We start from the raw sequence: 14,574 nt of genomic DNA on the forward strand, positions 1-14,574 counted from the left end.
TTCCCAAGAGGCAGATTCTGTAGTGACAATGACTAGAAAGACAGTGATGGTCCGATCATTTGTCTTAGTGACCTCATGAAATAGGCACATGTATTAGTCAGTGTTCTGTAGCTGTGAGGAGACACCATGACCAAGGAAACTCATAAAGGAAACCATTTCATCAGGGGCTTCTCAGAGGTTCTCATCACAGCGGGGAGTATTGGCACACGTGATGCTGGAGAAGCAGCTGGGAGCTTTGCATCCCGATCCACAGCAGACCTGTTGTGGGACTTTGAAACTTCTGAGCCCATCCCCAGTGACACATTTTCTCCAACAAATGGGGTCATTCGAACTGCCATAGCACATATTGCCCCCTCTTTGCAGCTGAGGAACCTGAGAAATAAGTAAGTTGAAGACCTTGCCTAAGGTCTTATTTGGGAATAAGCAACAGAGACATTGAACTCTGGGTTACAGGTTTTCACTAGAATCACTGCAGGATGATGTGCTACACCAAGGTTAGCAGGGACAGCTTTCATACTATTCTTTGACTCTTAGAGAACTTTTATAATCATACACACTTAGAAAAACCCTAAATTCATGAAGCCCAACAGAGCTTCATACTCCCCTGAGGACTTTTGGCAGGCACTTCCTAGCCCCCACCCAGCACAACCATAGACAAGTCATTGAGAGTGGGACCTGACTGTGCACCCAACAGGTGGCCAGGGCTGAGAGCCACTCAGTCTCCTCAGTCTGGGCGTTTTCTAACTATAGACTCCTTTTAAAACTTGACAGCTATTATCAATCATTTCTAGGTAAGGAAACAGATTCCAGTGGGTGAAGGTCAAATACTTTACCTATACACATTAAGGCAGAAACTAACGGCGGTGGTTTGAATGAGAAATGGCTCTATAGGTTTGGGTATATGAACTCTTGGTACCCAATTGGTGGTCATATTTGACAAGGTTCATTTAGGAGGTGTGGCCTTGCTGGAGGAAGTACATTACTGGAGGTGGGCTTTGAGAGCATCATCCTCTTCCTGCTCACTCTCTTGCCTTGTGCTTGCATTTGACGATATGAGCTCTCAGCTTCTAGCTCTCGGTGCCTGCTGCTGTGTTGTTGCCACCATTATGGACTCTAACCCTATGGATCATGAGCCGGAATAAACTCTCCCCTCTATAACTTGCTTGGTTATGATGTTTATCACATCAACAGAAAATTAACTAGGATGGTAGCAGAGAGTAGGCTGTGGCTGTGAAGAGCCTGACCATGGTTTTGTTGTTGTTGTTGTTGTTGTTATTGTTGTTATTGTTGTTTATTAGCTTCGTTCAGTTGGTGGTGGGTCTTTTTGTTTTGTTTTGTTTTATTGTTTTGGCATATAAAGGACTTTGGAACTTGGGACTAGGAAAGCAGTTGAATGCTGTAAATGGAACTTAACAAGCTATCCTCATAGGAAACTGAAAGACACCACTGGTGAGAGCAACGCAGACTGTAGAGGCCTGGCTCAAACGTTTTCAGAGGGAAGCAAGGACTCTAATAGCAACTGGGCTAGGGGCTGTTCCTGTGATATTTTGACAAAGAATCTGGCTGTTTTCTGCCCGTGTCCTGAGAGTTTACCTAAAGCTAAATTAAAAAATAATGGAATAACGTCTTTGGAAATTTTGAGACTGCATAATGTCAAGTTTGTGTCTATCTATTATTAATAATGCTCATTCAGGCCTATAAAGAAAAAAAGAAAGCAGGGCGGTAAGGAATGCAAGTGTACAAGGTGGAGAGAGAAAAGGGTAGGAAGTGTAACAAGCAAGGCATTGTTAGAGGAGAGGTTACAACTGCTAAGGCGCTGAGCACAGCTAAGGAGAGGACTGCTATGCACTGAAACAAGGGATGGGTGCCTAAAGGGAAAGACCCCACCCAGGTAAGCTTCCAACTTGTGAAAGAAGCCTCCTATGAGAGAAGATCTGCTATGGAGATCTCTGCTCTAGAAAGCAACTGAGTGAAAGTGCTGGTGCTGGTGTGATTCAAGACGGACAGGGTCCATCCCAAGATGGTGGCTGAACTCAGCTGTGTCACCCATGAGGATTCTCCCTCCAGGGAGTTACAAAGCCACTAAGCAAGGCGTTGTGTGGCAAGGGTGTCCCTAGATGAAAACCATGAGGAAGCAGGAGGCTCTGAGAGGCTATTGCATCACTCTGTACAAGTGTGGCCTGGGTTGCAATGGAGATCACAAGATATTGGTGATGTCAGAGCTGAGACATCTGCCAAGGAGAATTCCACACATAGACTGGAACCAGCCCAAGAGAGAGAGATATGCTGCAGTCAGCAAAGCTGGAAGGGCAGAGCCGCTGAAGCCCTTTGACAGCAGGCAGGAGCTACATTGGAGCTTGCTCTTCGGGGTTTCCATCTTTGATCCACGATTTCCTTGCTATGCCCACTTTCCTCTCTTGTGGAATGGTAGTATATATTCTGTGGCACTCTGTATTGGAAGAATGCAGTTTTCTCCTTGGTTTTATAAAGGTCATAATTAAGAGATTGCCTTGAGTCTCAGAAGAGACTTTGGACTTCTCAGTGGTGAGATCTAAAGACTATGAGGACTATGGATTTGGACTAAATGCATTTTGCACTATGATACGGCCACAGATCAATAGGGACCGGGAAGTGGAGTGTGGCTTGAGTGAGAAATGTCCCCCTTAGGTTTGGGGGTGGTAATATTTGATGGTGCTATTTGGGGAGCTTAGGAGGTGCAGCCTCGCCCCATTTCTGGTTTGTGCTCTGCAAAGGGATGGATGAACAATAGCATGAAGAGGCAGCACTCCAGGCTCTTCCGGAGACCACTGGCCTGGGCTCTTACACAGCTGAGGCACAGTAGGAAGAGCGTCGGACACAGGCTAATGTCTGTCCTGGTCCTACAAGGCCAGCACCTGCTCTCTGGGAACTGTCTGGGCTAGCAGGAGGCTCCTGAGTATGGAGTGAAGACACTCTGCAGAGTGTCGGCGTAGTGTGCAGGCAAGGTGACCTGTCCCCCGGTTTACAGGATGGAGAACCTGTTCATCAATCGCTTCATGCACATGTTTCAGTCTTCCTGGAACGACTTTGCTGATTTTGAGAAAATCTTCGTCAAGATCAGCAACACTATTTCTGGTAAGAAGGCTCCTGGGTTTGGGGCGTGGGGGGGTTACTTTTCTGCCCCAGACTGGCTGACATCCAACTCAAGCACCCTCAACGTCTCACCAGAAGTCTCAATGCTATCGGGACTTTCTGTTTACACAAATACATCATTTGTGGCTCTTCTACACAGAGCCAAGGCAGGACTGGGCTATTTCTTTTTAAGTATTTACATTAAAGTAGCATTGGAGGGTGACTTAAGAGCCCAGTGGTTAAGAGCTAATTCTGCTCTCGAAAAGGTGCAGTTCCCAGCATCCACACTGGGTGGCTCACAACCACAATAACTCCAGGTTCAGGGGGATCCAAAGTCTCTGCTGATCTCTGTAGACACTTGCACTCAACACACACACACACACACACACACACACACACACACACACGCACGCACGCACGAACACGCACACACAGATAGTAAATAATAATAGTAAAATTAAAATTTAAAAACAACATTGGGGTCCTTAGGACCAGGATTTGTTTGCTTAGAGCCCTGATACTGTGCTAGACAGTTATGGATGGAGAGTTGTGAGAGCCATCATTCTTTAAGGACTCAAGAATGGTTGGATAAAGCTGCTGACCTCAGCATAGGGGACCAGTTCGCTCCCTTCTCATGCCATGCTGAACGACTGTAGATCTTGAGAAGAATGGATGCCTGGGAGTCTTGCTGGTCACTAAGGCACAGCTCAAGGAAGACTAGGGGTATAGTGACCATTGATGAGCAGGCACACAGCAAGTGGGAATGGCAAGTGAGAGGAGCCTGAGTGTCTTGAAAGGGAGTCCCTGCAAAGACTTGTCCGTAGGCAGAGCCATGGGGGCTTGCCCAGATGTCCTATCTAGGGGGCGTGCCCTCCTGTTCTCCCCACAGAGCGAGTCAAGAACCACTGGCAAGAGGACCTTATGTTCGGTTACCAGTTCCTGAATGGCTGCAACCCGGTACTCATCAAGCGCTGCACGGAGTTGCCCCAGAAGCTCCCAGTGACCACAGAGATGGTGGAGTGCAGCCTAGAGCGGAATCTCAGTTTAGAACAGGAAGTACAGGTAGGATTGCTGGCTGGAGACAGTCCTTCCACAGAAGCCACTTCCTGATGCCAATGCTTGCTAATCCCCAGACCGCTGTTTTTTCTGTTTGACTGACGATACAAAATCAGAAGTTTTTTTGTTTGTTTGTTTTTTGTTTTTTTTTTCTTTTTCCTGGCAGCAGCACCCATGAGGGTCTTGGGCACTGCACAGTCACAGAAGGGGCTGTATCTACACCAGCCTGACAGCTACAAACCTAGTGTCAGTATTTGCAAAACCCATATCAATAATTACAAAAGGGCCTGTACTGTGTCAGGCATTGTGACAGATGTGTTCTATACATGGTCAACCAAGCATCAACCACTTTGCAAAAGAGAAGACTGGTTAAGGAAGCGGGCTTTGTGTAAGGACAAAAGGCAGAGACTGGTAGAATTTATTACTTTCTAACTAGAAACATGTATGGTACCTGTGCCTCCCTCACCTCACCAAGCCAGTCACTCCTGGCTCTCACTTGCAGGTTCAACCGTTTACTCCCAGGTCCAAGGCTACCCTTGTTTTGAGACAGAAAGAATTCAAACTGAATTGGCTTGTAACTGACGGGATTTTTTAGGCATTGCCATGTTAGATTTTTTTTTTTTTTTAGTTTTGTGTTTGTCTGATTGTTTACTGAGAGTCCTAATGACAACCCTCAGTATCCTGTCTTCTCCCTCTCCCCATTTCAGTCAGCATCACTGGGCCTCCCATCTCCAGCTGTCTGTCTAGCCACTGGTCACCCTGTCTAGGTACCCAGTTCACACTGAGACTCCAGACACACATCGTCCAGCCCTAACCTCCTGCCTACTTGTCTTTGGAAGGTTATCTACCCAACTGAAGTTGGGTTCCTGACCCACTCAGGCAGGCCTTCCACAGTCTTCCGGACCTGCCTGGGTCCCTGGATACTACCTAGTCATGTACACAGCCAGCAATAACAATAACAATAACAACTCTTACACCCACCCACCCATGCACAGAAACCAGCATCTTAGAACCAAGAGGACATGAGCAGCCATCATTGCCCCTAGCCACCCAAAAGCAGGCCCCTGCTTATTCTCTAAGGCAACATCCTCTTACTGGTGAGCCCCTGCCACTTCCAGGGAAGGTGGCTTATGTGTTATGGGTTATCTTCACTTTGAGCTGACCCATCAAACACATGATCATGATGTTCTGCTGTGGTTTAGATCATGAGGCAATTATCCATGAATCTAACAGCCACCACTGACTAGACTCCTACATACATACTGCCTTGTCTCTTGCACTGTCCCTGACTAACACAACAGCGCAGTTCTTAAGGCCCTCCATCATTCTCAATGCCTTCCTTTGACAACCTCAGGGACATGTTAAACTCACAGCTCCTAAATTGCTTTCAGGATTGGGAATTGGACCCAGAGCCTCACATGTTTTAGCAAAGCTCTTCCACAGAGCTATGTTACCCAACCCTAAATATTTTTTAATCTTTCTCAGTGAAATTTATTTTTGGAGCAAGAATAGAAGAACCTTTGAAGGACCCTGTTTTCCCCTGCATCTGTGCAGAGTAGTCCCATCCCTTCCCATCTCTTCCTTTCCTGTCCTGGACAACAATGCTGCTAAATTTCCCAGCATTGAACATGATCTAAATGAAGTCCCGCAGGGCATCTGGGTGTTTGGCTTCTCTCATCTACCCCCGTCTGACCCCTCAGAGTTGTCTTGCAACTTCCTTCATGAGAATCAAGCAGGTTTCAGTTACAATGAACCTAAGTTAGCCATGGCCAGTGTTTCATCTTAGCTTTGAAAATTCCATGTGTAAACCAGCTTTGGTGCTAGAAACCGAAACCCATCGATTCTGAATCCCACTTGTAACCAGAGTTTTAGAACAAAAGCCCAGGTTCCTCAGGCTGAGACAGGCTAGGGGAGGCCACCCAGCCCGACACACTAACAAAAGAGATAAATATTGCAGTAAAAAGCAGACAGAGATTTAATCAATGTGGACACATGGGAGGGAAGAGATAATGGAGTCCAGTGACCCCAAATCCATCTTAGGGCAGTGGCATGAACTTTAGGATTAAATAGAGAAAGGCCTGGGGCAGGGGACAAAGCCAAGGTGTGGTCTGTTTGATCATTGTTTTGGTTCTGCAATAGTCCAAAGACATCTTCCCTGCTGGTTAAAGGGACAAATCTGGTTTTTACAAGACGATTACTTCTGCTCCAGACTGTAGTATGACTATCTTGGTGCAAGTGTGTGTGTGTGTGTGTGTGTGTGTGTGTGAATCCTGGTAGGTGTTAGCTGTTTCTGGTATCCAAGACTGTAACATATTTTAAATTCTTGCAGCAAATATTTTGGTTTCAAATATTTCAAACCTTAGAACCACGAAGGAGACAGCTTAGAACTTTTGTTCTATTATATATTATACATGAATGGATCACTATGTTGAATGCAAATATAAAAGACATTGTTGTATTAAATATATACTGCAGGAGAGAATGAGGACTGTATCTGTGTCCTTGGCCTTGAAGAGAGAGAAAATAGGTTTGACAGACATTCCTCCAGTGATAAGCTACTGACTTGCAGAGTTGGCCAGAGTCTGACCCAAAGTGGAAAAACACAAAACAAAGGCAGGGATAGCAGTGCATTTGCTTACTGTGCACACTCAAGTGAGGAGTCACGCTTCTTAGTTAGCAGTTTCTAGGTGATGATTACACACTAAGTTACAAGGAAGTGGGTGGGATGTCCTGAAGGCCATCACTCACATCCTGCTTCCGACCTGGCTCTCAGGTCCATTCTGCTTAAAGTAGCTTGAATATATTTCTCTGCAGGAAGGGAACATTTTCATCGTGGACTATGAACTACTGGATGGCATTGATGCCAATAAAACTGACCCTTGCACACACCAGTTCCTGGCTGCACCCATCTGCCTGCTGTATAAGAATCTAGCCAACAAGATTGTTCCCATTGCCATCCAGGTAGGTAGGCTGCTGACCTTCAGCCCTTCTGTGTGACTTGGACCTCAGGAGTGAGATTGGGAAGGACTTTCTGGGGCAGCTCCACCCATCCTGTCAGGGGCACATACAGCTCTCACTCCAGCTTTCACTGGGTCAGAAGAGAAAAAGGAGCTATTGGGACCCAGCGCTGCTGTCAAGCAAGCTGTCTGTACCATAAGAGGCAGACAGTGGCTTTCCCAGACACCCTTGAGAAAGTTCCCTACTGGGGCTGAGCACACTAGGGAGGACTTGTCCTACAATGATATGCTGTTCCTCCCACTCATTTCCTGACCAGTGTTCCCAAAGGAACATGCCCACACAAGCCATTCAGGTGAAGCCCAGAGTTAAGCTGCAAACAAGCCACTGAGCAGTGTCAGAGTCCTCACCAGTGCCGGGGCATTGTCTTCCATGCAAGTAGATTATTGCAATCCCAAGGCCAGCGGAGGGCCAGCGGAGCAGTCTCGTGGGAGGCAGATGGGCACAGGGTCTCATCTATCTGCCCTGTGAGAGCTGACTGCAGACAGCAATGAGAAGGCTAGGAAAGGCAAAGCAGGACTAAGTGAAGGTCCCTGGGGGACAGGGCTTTACAGAGGCCCTGTGGGGGATGGAAAGATAGAGGTCAGCACATGGTGCCTGTGACCCAGACACTGGGTGTATGGGAATAATATCAGCTGGAGGTGCAGCTCACCCTGCACAGTCCCAAAGCCCTTGCCTGGGAAGTCTCAGAGGTCCTGAAAACCGCTGTGTGTTAAATACCTAAGAACGGACACTACGCTCGATCTTAAACAAAAGACCAAGATGCTGTAAAACTGTGACACAGTTTTAGTTTCCCAGAAAATCTGTTAGTTTTAGATAAACCTCTGGACCACAAGGTTCAGAACTTTTAGAATGTTTGTTCCATTCAATATGATACATGGATGGCCCACTCCAGAAACATCGATGCGTTGATATAAATGCCAAATACATTATGTTGTCCCAGACCTGGAGGAGAGACTTACCACATAACACAGCATCTGCATTGCTGACATCCTGGACACTCTGGATCTAAAGCATATGACATTCACACAGTGCCTCTTTCCATTTGTGCAATCGGCACCTTATTGATTATCATCTTACCTGGCTAAGGAGACTAAGGTACAGGTGCCCACAGAGGTGGGATTCAAGCCGGCTGTCTCAAGCCTGAAGTTTATTTAGCTGGTGTTTTTAATCCCAGGCTGTGAGTTCAAGGCCAGCCTGGGCTACCGAGTGATACCTAGTGTCAAAATTTTAATTCATTAACCAAAGCAGTTGGCTACATGTCTCCTAGTTTCCCAGGACCCCACCCCTCCACTCCAGGAGTCCTTGGCCTCTTATCAGAGAAAGCTCTGTGAGAGGCTGAAGCTTTAGATGAAGGCACAGGAAATGTGTGAAATCACCAATGGAAGCTGACGCCAGAATGGGTTACCACAGATAGGTGTGCTCAACTAGCTTGTCTCAGACACAGGTTTATTAGAGCCTCCTAGAACCAGGGGGCTGGCTTAAATCTCAGATCTTTCCATTGCTAGCAGGAAGTCGGGCATCAGACAACCCACAGAATCTGGTTAACCTTTCTCTAGTCTGCCCAGAAGAATGGATGCCGCCCAGGGAAGTGGTAACAACACAGTTCCCAGGTCAGCACTTGAGCAGGGCCCGCAGGTGCTGCCACAGTCTGGATTTCAGGCTGGGCTGTAAAAGGACCATGGGTCTCAGTGTTGAGGCTGGCATGGCTAGGACAGTTGAAGCAGTGCTAAGAGGTTCCTTGCCAAGACTCCACTAGCTGAATTAGCCTGAGGATCCACAGAGTAGCATGCTAGAGGGTAGGGATCATGGCACTGGTTTTGTGGGAGGCTGCAGTCATTGTGAGTGTAGGAGAGGGTTGACGGGATGAAGCCATGTCCCAATCAGGAAGCGCTGCAGCACTGGGCACCTTCCAAGAGGACTACATGAGCTCGCACAGACTTGGATCTCCATAAGGCTATTACCAAAGTGGAAAAGCAAGCCATGGAATATGGATGATATCATCTCCATTTTGATATCATGCAAAATGAATGCAGGAATGCAGCACACCACAAACCATATACTTTACATGGGTAAACATTGGTGTGGGCTTGGTGACACAAAGGCACATGGTCACCAGGCTGGGTATAGAACAGGGTGGAGAGCAAAGTAAGAAGAGGCCTAAGTTCCTCATAGTAAGGCTTAGTGTATGAAAAGTAGACATAAATGCACACATATGCAAAGACCCACAGAAGCAGTAAGCCCTTGTGGCTGGGTATGAAGTGACATTGTCACTGTTCCTTCTGTTTTGTAAAGCTGGGATAGTCTAGAGCAGTGGTTCTCAACCTGTGGGGCATGACCCCTTTGGGGATCAAACAATCCCTTCACAGGGGTCACCTAAGACCATCAGAAAACAAAGATATTTATATTCTGATTCATAACAGTAGTAAAATTATAGTTACCAAGTAGCAATGAAAATAATTTTATGTTGGAGGAACACAAGGAACAGTTTTAAAGAATTGCAGCATTAAAAAGGTTGAGAGCCACTGGTCTAAAATAATAAGCATATATTGTTTGCTAGTCAGAAACAACAGATGACTTTACTCCAAAAGCTTTTAAAACAATGCAAACATGTTACCCTGGGCATATTGTAGAAGGCCTGGAAAAAGGACGAGACTAGGGCATGGGGATGTGGCAGGCCATGAATAAAAGCCCACCTCATGTGTGGTATGGTCAGACAGGGAGGAAAAAAGAACTACAGTGTGGTGAGGCTACAGCAGACAGAGCAAATTTGGCATCCAGGCTCAGCTCTGGACCCCCAGTGACCTGGAGAGTGGCCTTGTCATTGAGGGCCTCACTTTCTCCCTTTACAGGGTAGGAAGGGTGAGGAACACCCACTGGTCAGGTTGTGATGGGAATTTACTGAAAACATATACAATCTTAGTACACAGAGGTCTCTGAAGTCAGTGTCTGAGGATGCCTGAGTAGGATGGGTGTCCATGTGTGCTCTAGGATGCAGGTTGCAGGGCAGGCATCTGTGGGCAGCTAAGGAAATGGGATGAGCGTTGGCAGGTGCAGGGTTCTGAGGGCCTTACTCTTTAGCTCGCTAGGGCTGTTTGGAAGCAGCAAGTGATTGGCCTATGAGGACTAGGAGCAGAGTCCTCTTACTTAAACCTGACTGCTTAAATTTTATCCCAAACTGATAAAGGCAGACAACAAATCCATTAATGAACAAACAGCAAGAATACTGTGAAGGGCGACAATGTCTCCCTATTCCCTATTCTCCCTATTCCCTATTCCTTGTTCATCCTTAAGATGAGGAGACATCTGCTCCCCCAGCTGCTCTGACTTCTCTCCCAGGGGACCCGCCTGTGTTCTTAAAACACAGGTAATCCAGACCAAGACACACTGTAAATCCCAACTATGTGCCAGAATCCAAAGATTTAGAGGAAGGGGAAAAGAATGAAATCTGTCATGTACTAGTTTCAGATTGACTTCATGTTGGAGTGATAAGATGGGTAAAGTAAATATTTACTCAGGTTTTACAGGTTTCATTTTCTTTTAAAAATATGGCTGACTAAAAACATAATTACAAAATGTCACTTCCTGGAAATTTGATTTTGTGGTATTCACATGGATGGAGAGACAAATGGGGAAACCACTTGTAACCTCTCTCATCGTGACAAAATACCAATGAAAGCAACTTGAAGCACAGTTACTTTGGTGCTCAGTCTAAGGGAATAAAGTCTGTCATGGAGGGCAAGGCAGGGCAGCAGCAGCAGGTATAGGGGTGCTGGTTCCATTCATAACCAGAAAGCAGAGAGACTGGAATTAGACCTGGCAGTGGGACCTCAAAGCCTAAGGCTCCAGCTCCTACAGGTTCCAAACCTTCCAGAACAGTCCTGCCAGCTAGTAACCAAGTGTTCAAACACGCAGGGACATCACATTTAAACCACAAAGCCACCTCCCATAATAGTTAGGGGGCACAACCGAGTCTGCTCCCAGGCCTCTGCTGGAAGTCTCTCCACTGACTGTCCCCCAAGTCCCTTCCCGGCTACTCTTGGCTATAGAACCTGCTTCTGATACACTGCTCTCCCCAGGTCCTCTAGAATGCTGTCTTCCAAGGTTTCTTTGTCTGACAAGGTGGGGGGAGAACTAGTTGTCACCTTGTGAAGCTTGGTAAGAGCAATGAGAGGGTAACTCAACAGGAACCTGCTTGCCTTGCCTGGGTTTGATGAGTACTACTGTATGTGTGTATGAGTATGTACACACACACACACACACACACACACACACACACACACACACACACCACCACCACCACCACCACCACCACCACCACCACAACCACCACCACCACCACGAGACATGGCTGTTTTCACAAACAATGCTAGGAAACACAGCCTGGCCTGGTGTTGAAGACAGAGACTTATGGGCTACCTTATACAATGGTGTCAGCTGCTAAATCACCAAGAACTTCAGGGACCTCATTTTCTGGCTTTAAAAGTGGTCAGTTTTTAAATAACATAACAAACTCTTCACATTTTAAAGAAAAATCACTTGACCCAAGCACAGAGTGCAAGTGGAAGGGCTAAGGCAAGCTGGGCCCTTGGGTGCAAGGCTTAGGGGTGGGGCTCAGGGCGGGGCTCCAGCTGCAAAGCCTGACCTGGGACTAGCCACACGAGGCCCCCAACCAGGCCCAGGAGGAGCTGAGCCTGGCAAACAGCAGCCTTCAATAGCAGAGTGGGGGAAGGACAATGGAGAGGGCTGCTAAGCAGCAGTGGGTGAAGGGGGAGGGAACTGGGCAGTGGGGAGGGCCAAGGAGCAAAGCATGGGCCATGGCCCCTTGCAGCTGCTTGCTCCTTTCCTGAGGTCTGGACCACTGTCTCCACATTACAGACAAGGAATCTGCAGCTCACAAACAGGTCGTAAAATGCATCACTGGGGCTTCCACCACTCCCTACAAGCTTCTGGTGATTTGAAAGTCACTGTTGATGTTTGGATTATTCTGGAATTTACTTAGGGGCCAGGCCCTCTGGCAGCTATAAAGGAGAAATAAAGTGCTATGTTCTCTTTCTTCAACACACCAGCTCAACCAAGCCCCTGGAGAGAAGAACCCGATTTTTCTCCCTTCGGATGCAAAATATGACTGGCTTTTGGCCAAAATCTGGGTGCGTTCCAGTGACTTCCATGTCCATCAGACGATCACCCACCTTCTGCGCACACATTTGGTGTCTGAGGTGTTTGGGATTGCCATGTACCGCCAGTTGCCTGCTGTGCACCCCATTTTCAAGGTACAGCCAGCTATGGCTCCACCTGCAAGAAAACATCTGGGAGAGTAGCTGGCATCCCAGTGTGTGTGTGTGTGTGTGTGTGTGTGTGTGTGTGTGTGTGTCTGTGTGCACGAGTGTGTTGGGGGTGGTGGGGGCTAGGAGTAGGTTGCAAAAAGGGGCCCTAGGACACATGCTCAGGGGCCAGGGCCAGAGTCTGATACAGCCTGACTGGCCAAGAAAAAGTTTGAAAAGGCAATTAAGTCACTTTCTTCTTCCAAAATGCCACCAGCAGTTGACTGCTGGGTCAACTACAGGCTAAAAATAGGGGTGCTTCAGTCTCTTCTTGGTAAAATAGGTCAAAACAGGGGCTCATGCCTCAGAGGATGGTAGTCAAAATTTGTTCACAGTGAAGCCCTAGGCCAGTACCAGGACCATTCCCACTAAGCATCACAATGGTGTCCTCAGGCCTCCTAAAGCTAATGGGCTGGAAGATCTCCACACAGACCTTCACTTTCCCTCTGGGGCCAGAGTGACTGCACTGTGGGCTGGCCCGGGAGTGCTGAGCTAGCCACCAGATCCTCACTGAGGTTTCTCCTCTCCTTTCAGCTGTTGGTAGCCCATGTGAGGTTTACCATAGCCATCAACACTAAGGCCCGGGAACAGCTTATCTGCGAGTACGGCCTTTTTGACAAGGTGAGTGCCCTCTTGCACGTGGGGCCTGGGAGAACTCTGCCTTACAGCTTCAGCCCTCTCTGGGGTCTAGAAAGTGTGGGAGACTGGCCCTGCCCCCAACCACAGCCAACTGTCCTCTTCCCTGTACACCACCATGACTTCTTCCCGTGCTGTTACCTTTTTATGCGTCCTGTCCTGTTCCAGTCCCGAGCCCTTACAAGATGTATGGGACTTCTCCCACCCTACTACACCCCTGCCATCCTGCCTGTGACCTTCAGGGCACTCTAACAGAGACGCCCAAACTCTGCGCAGCCAGGTCCTTGATGTGCCCAGCTCTTAGAAGCTGATTGGCTTTCTAGAAGCCATGTTCTGCACAAAGGTCTGCTCTCTGCTGCAGCTATACTGTACCCAGGGCACTGGACGGGCGTCCCCATGTCACCCCCTCATGGAAATGGGAGCTTGGCTTCCTCATCTCACTGCACCTCACAGGATACAGCCACCCCACTGTCTCCAAGTTTCTCACAGATGAAACTGGGAAGTTAGGCAGCTGAGCCCGGAGAAGCAACCAAGCTCAGGCACTCTGCTCTCTCACCAGGCCAATGCCACTGGGGGTGGCGGGCACGTGCAGATGGTGCAGAGGGCTGTGCAGGACCTGACTTACTCCTCCCTATGCTTCCCGGAGGCCATCAAGGCCCGGGGCATGGACAGCACTGAGGACATCCCCTACTACTTCTATCGCGATGACGGACTGCTGGTGTGGGAGGCCATCCAGTCGTAAGTGAGACCAAGTTCTGTGGGAAGGGAGCCCCTAATGAAGAGTGTGGGGAGGCGGGTCTGCTTCTGGGCTGGGTGATGAAGGAGGGAAGGGGTGGATGACATCTAGAGTCAGACATTAACAAGTGACAGGCTTGCCAGAGGGACCATCTGGACACCCACTCCTGCTGGCCCTCCTGATCTAGGTTCACAAGTGAGGTGGTGGGCATCTACTATGAGGATGACCAGGTGGTTGTGGAGGACCAGGAGCTGCAGGACTTCGTGAGGGATGTTTACGTGTACGGCATGCGTGGCAGAAAAGCCTCAGGTAGGCCACCATGATTCTACACTTCTGCCGCAGAGCCCAGGGGGGTCAAAGTCATGAGAAACAGGAGGCACCCAACCAAATGCCTCCCTCAAAGCACCTGCCCCCTCCCTTCTCCAAGTGACTTGCCAGGGTAGATCTTGGAAAGTGTGGGTGGGGGAGTCAGGACAGGCTGAGCCAGGTGTCCCTCATAGGGATGGGCTCATGGTCTGTGGCTCCATCTTAGGCTTCCCCAAGTCCATCAAGAGCAGAGAGAAGTTGTCTGAGTACCTGACTGTGGTGATCTTCACAGCCTCGGCCCAGCATGCAGCCGTAAACTTCGGCCAGGTAGGCCTAGATAACCCTCTCTGGGGTACCACTGTCTCAGGTACCCCACAGTCGGAGCCACCT

General features: G+C 48.3%; 1 protein-coding gene across 4 annotated transcripts in view; it reads left to right on the plus strand.

The window, feature by feature from the left end:
- The window catches only part of Alox5 (arachidonate 5-lipoxygenase), a 45,534-nt gene that overhangs the window by 28,172 nt on the left and 2,788 nt on the right, over positions 1 to 14,574 (plus strand). For 2 of the 4 annotated variants that reach the window (XM_027429216.2, XM_035448983.1), the window contains exons 5-12: positions 3,008 to 3,114; positions 4,001 to 4,173; positions 6,982 to 7,128; positions 12,252 to 12,455; positions 13,041 to 13,127; positions 13,702 to 13,880; positions 14,066 to 14,187; positions 14,411 to 14,511. In XM_027429216.2, the coding sequence (XP_027285017.1) occupies positions 3,008 to 3,114; positions 4,001 to 4,173; positions 6,982 to 7,128; positions 12,252 to 12,455; positions 13,041 to 13,127; positions 13,702 to 13,880; positions 14,066 to 14,187; positions 14,411 to 14,511 (1,120 nt within the window). The remainder of the gene's footprint in view (positions 1 to 3,007; positions 3,115 to 4,000; positions 4,174 to 6,981; positions 7,129 to 12,251; positions 12,456 to 13,040; positions 13,128 to 13,701; positions 13,881 to 14,065; positions 14,188 to 14,410; positions 14,512 to 14,574) is intronic. The other 2 variants (XM_035448981.1, XM_035448982.1) reach the window with 2 other exon arrangements.

Source organism: Cricetulus griseus, chromosome 8, assembly GCF_003668045.3.
Source record: "Cricetulus griseus strain 17A/GY chromosome 8, alternate assembly CriGri-PICRH-1.0, whole genome shotgun sequence".
Taxonomy (NCBI): domain Eukaryota; kingdom Metazoa; phylum Chordata; class Mammalia; order Rodentia; family Cricetidae; genus Cricetulus; species Cricetulus griseus.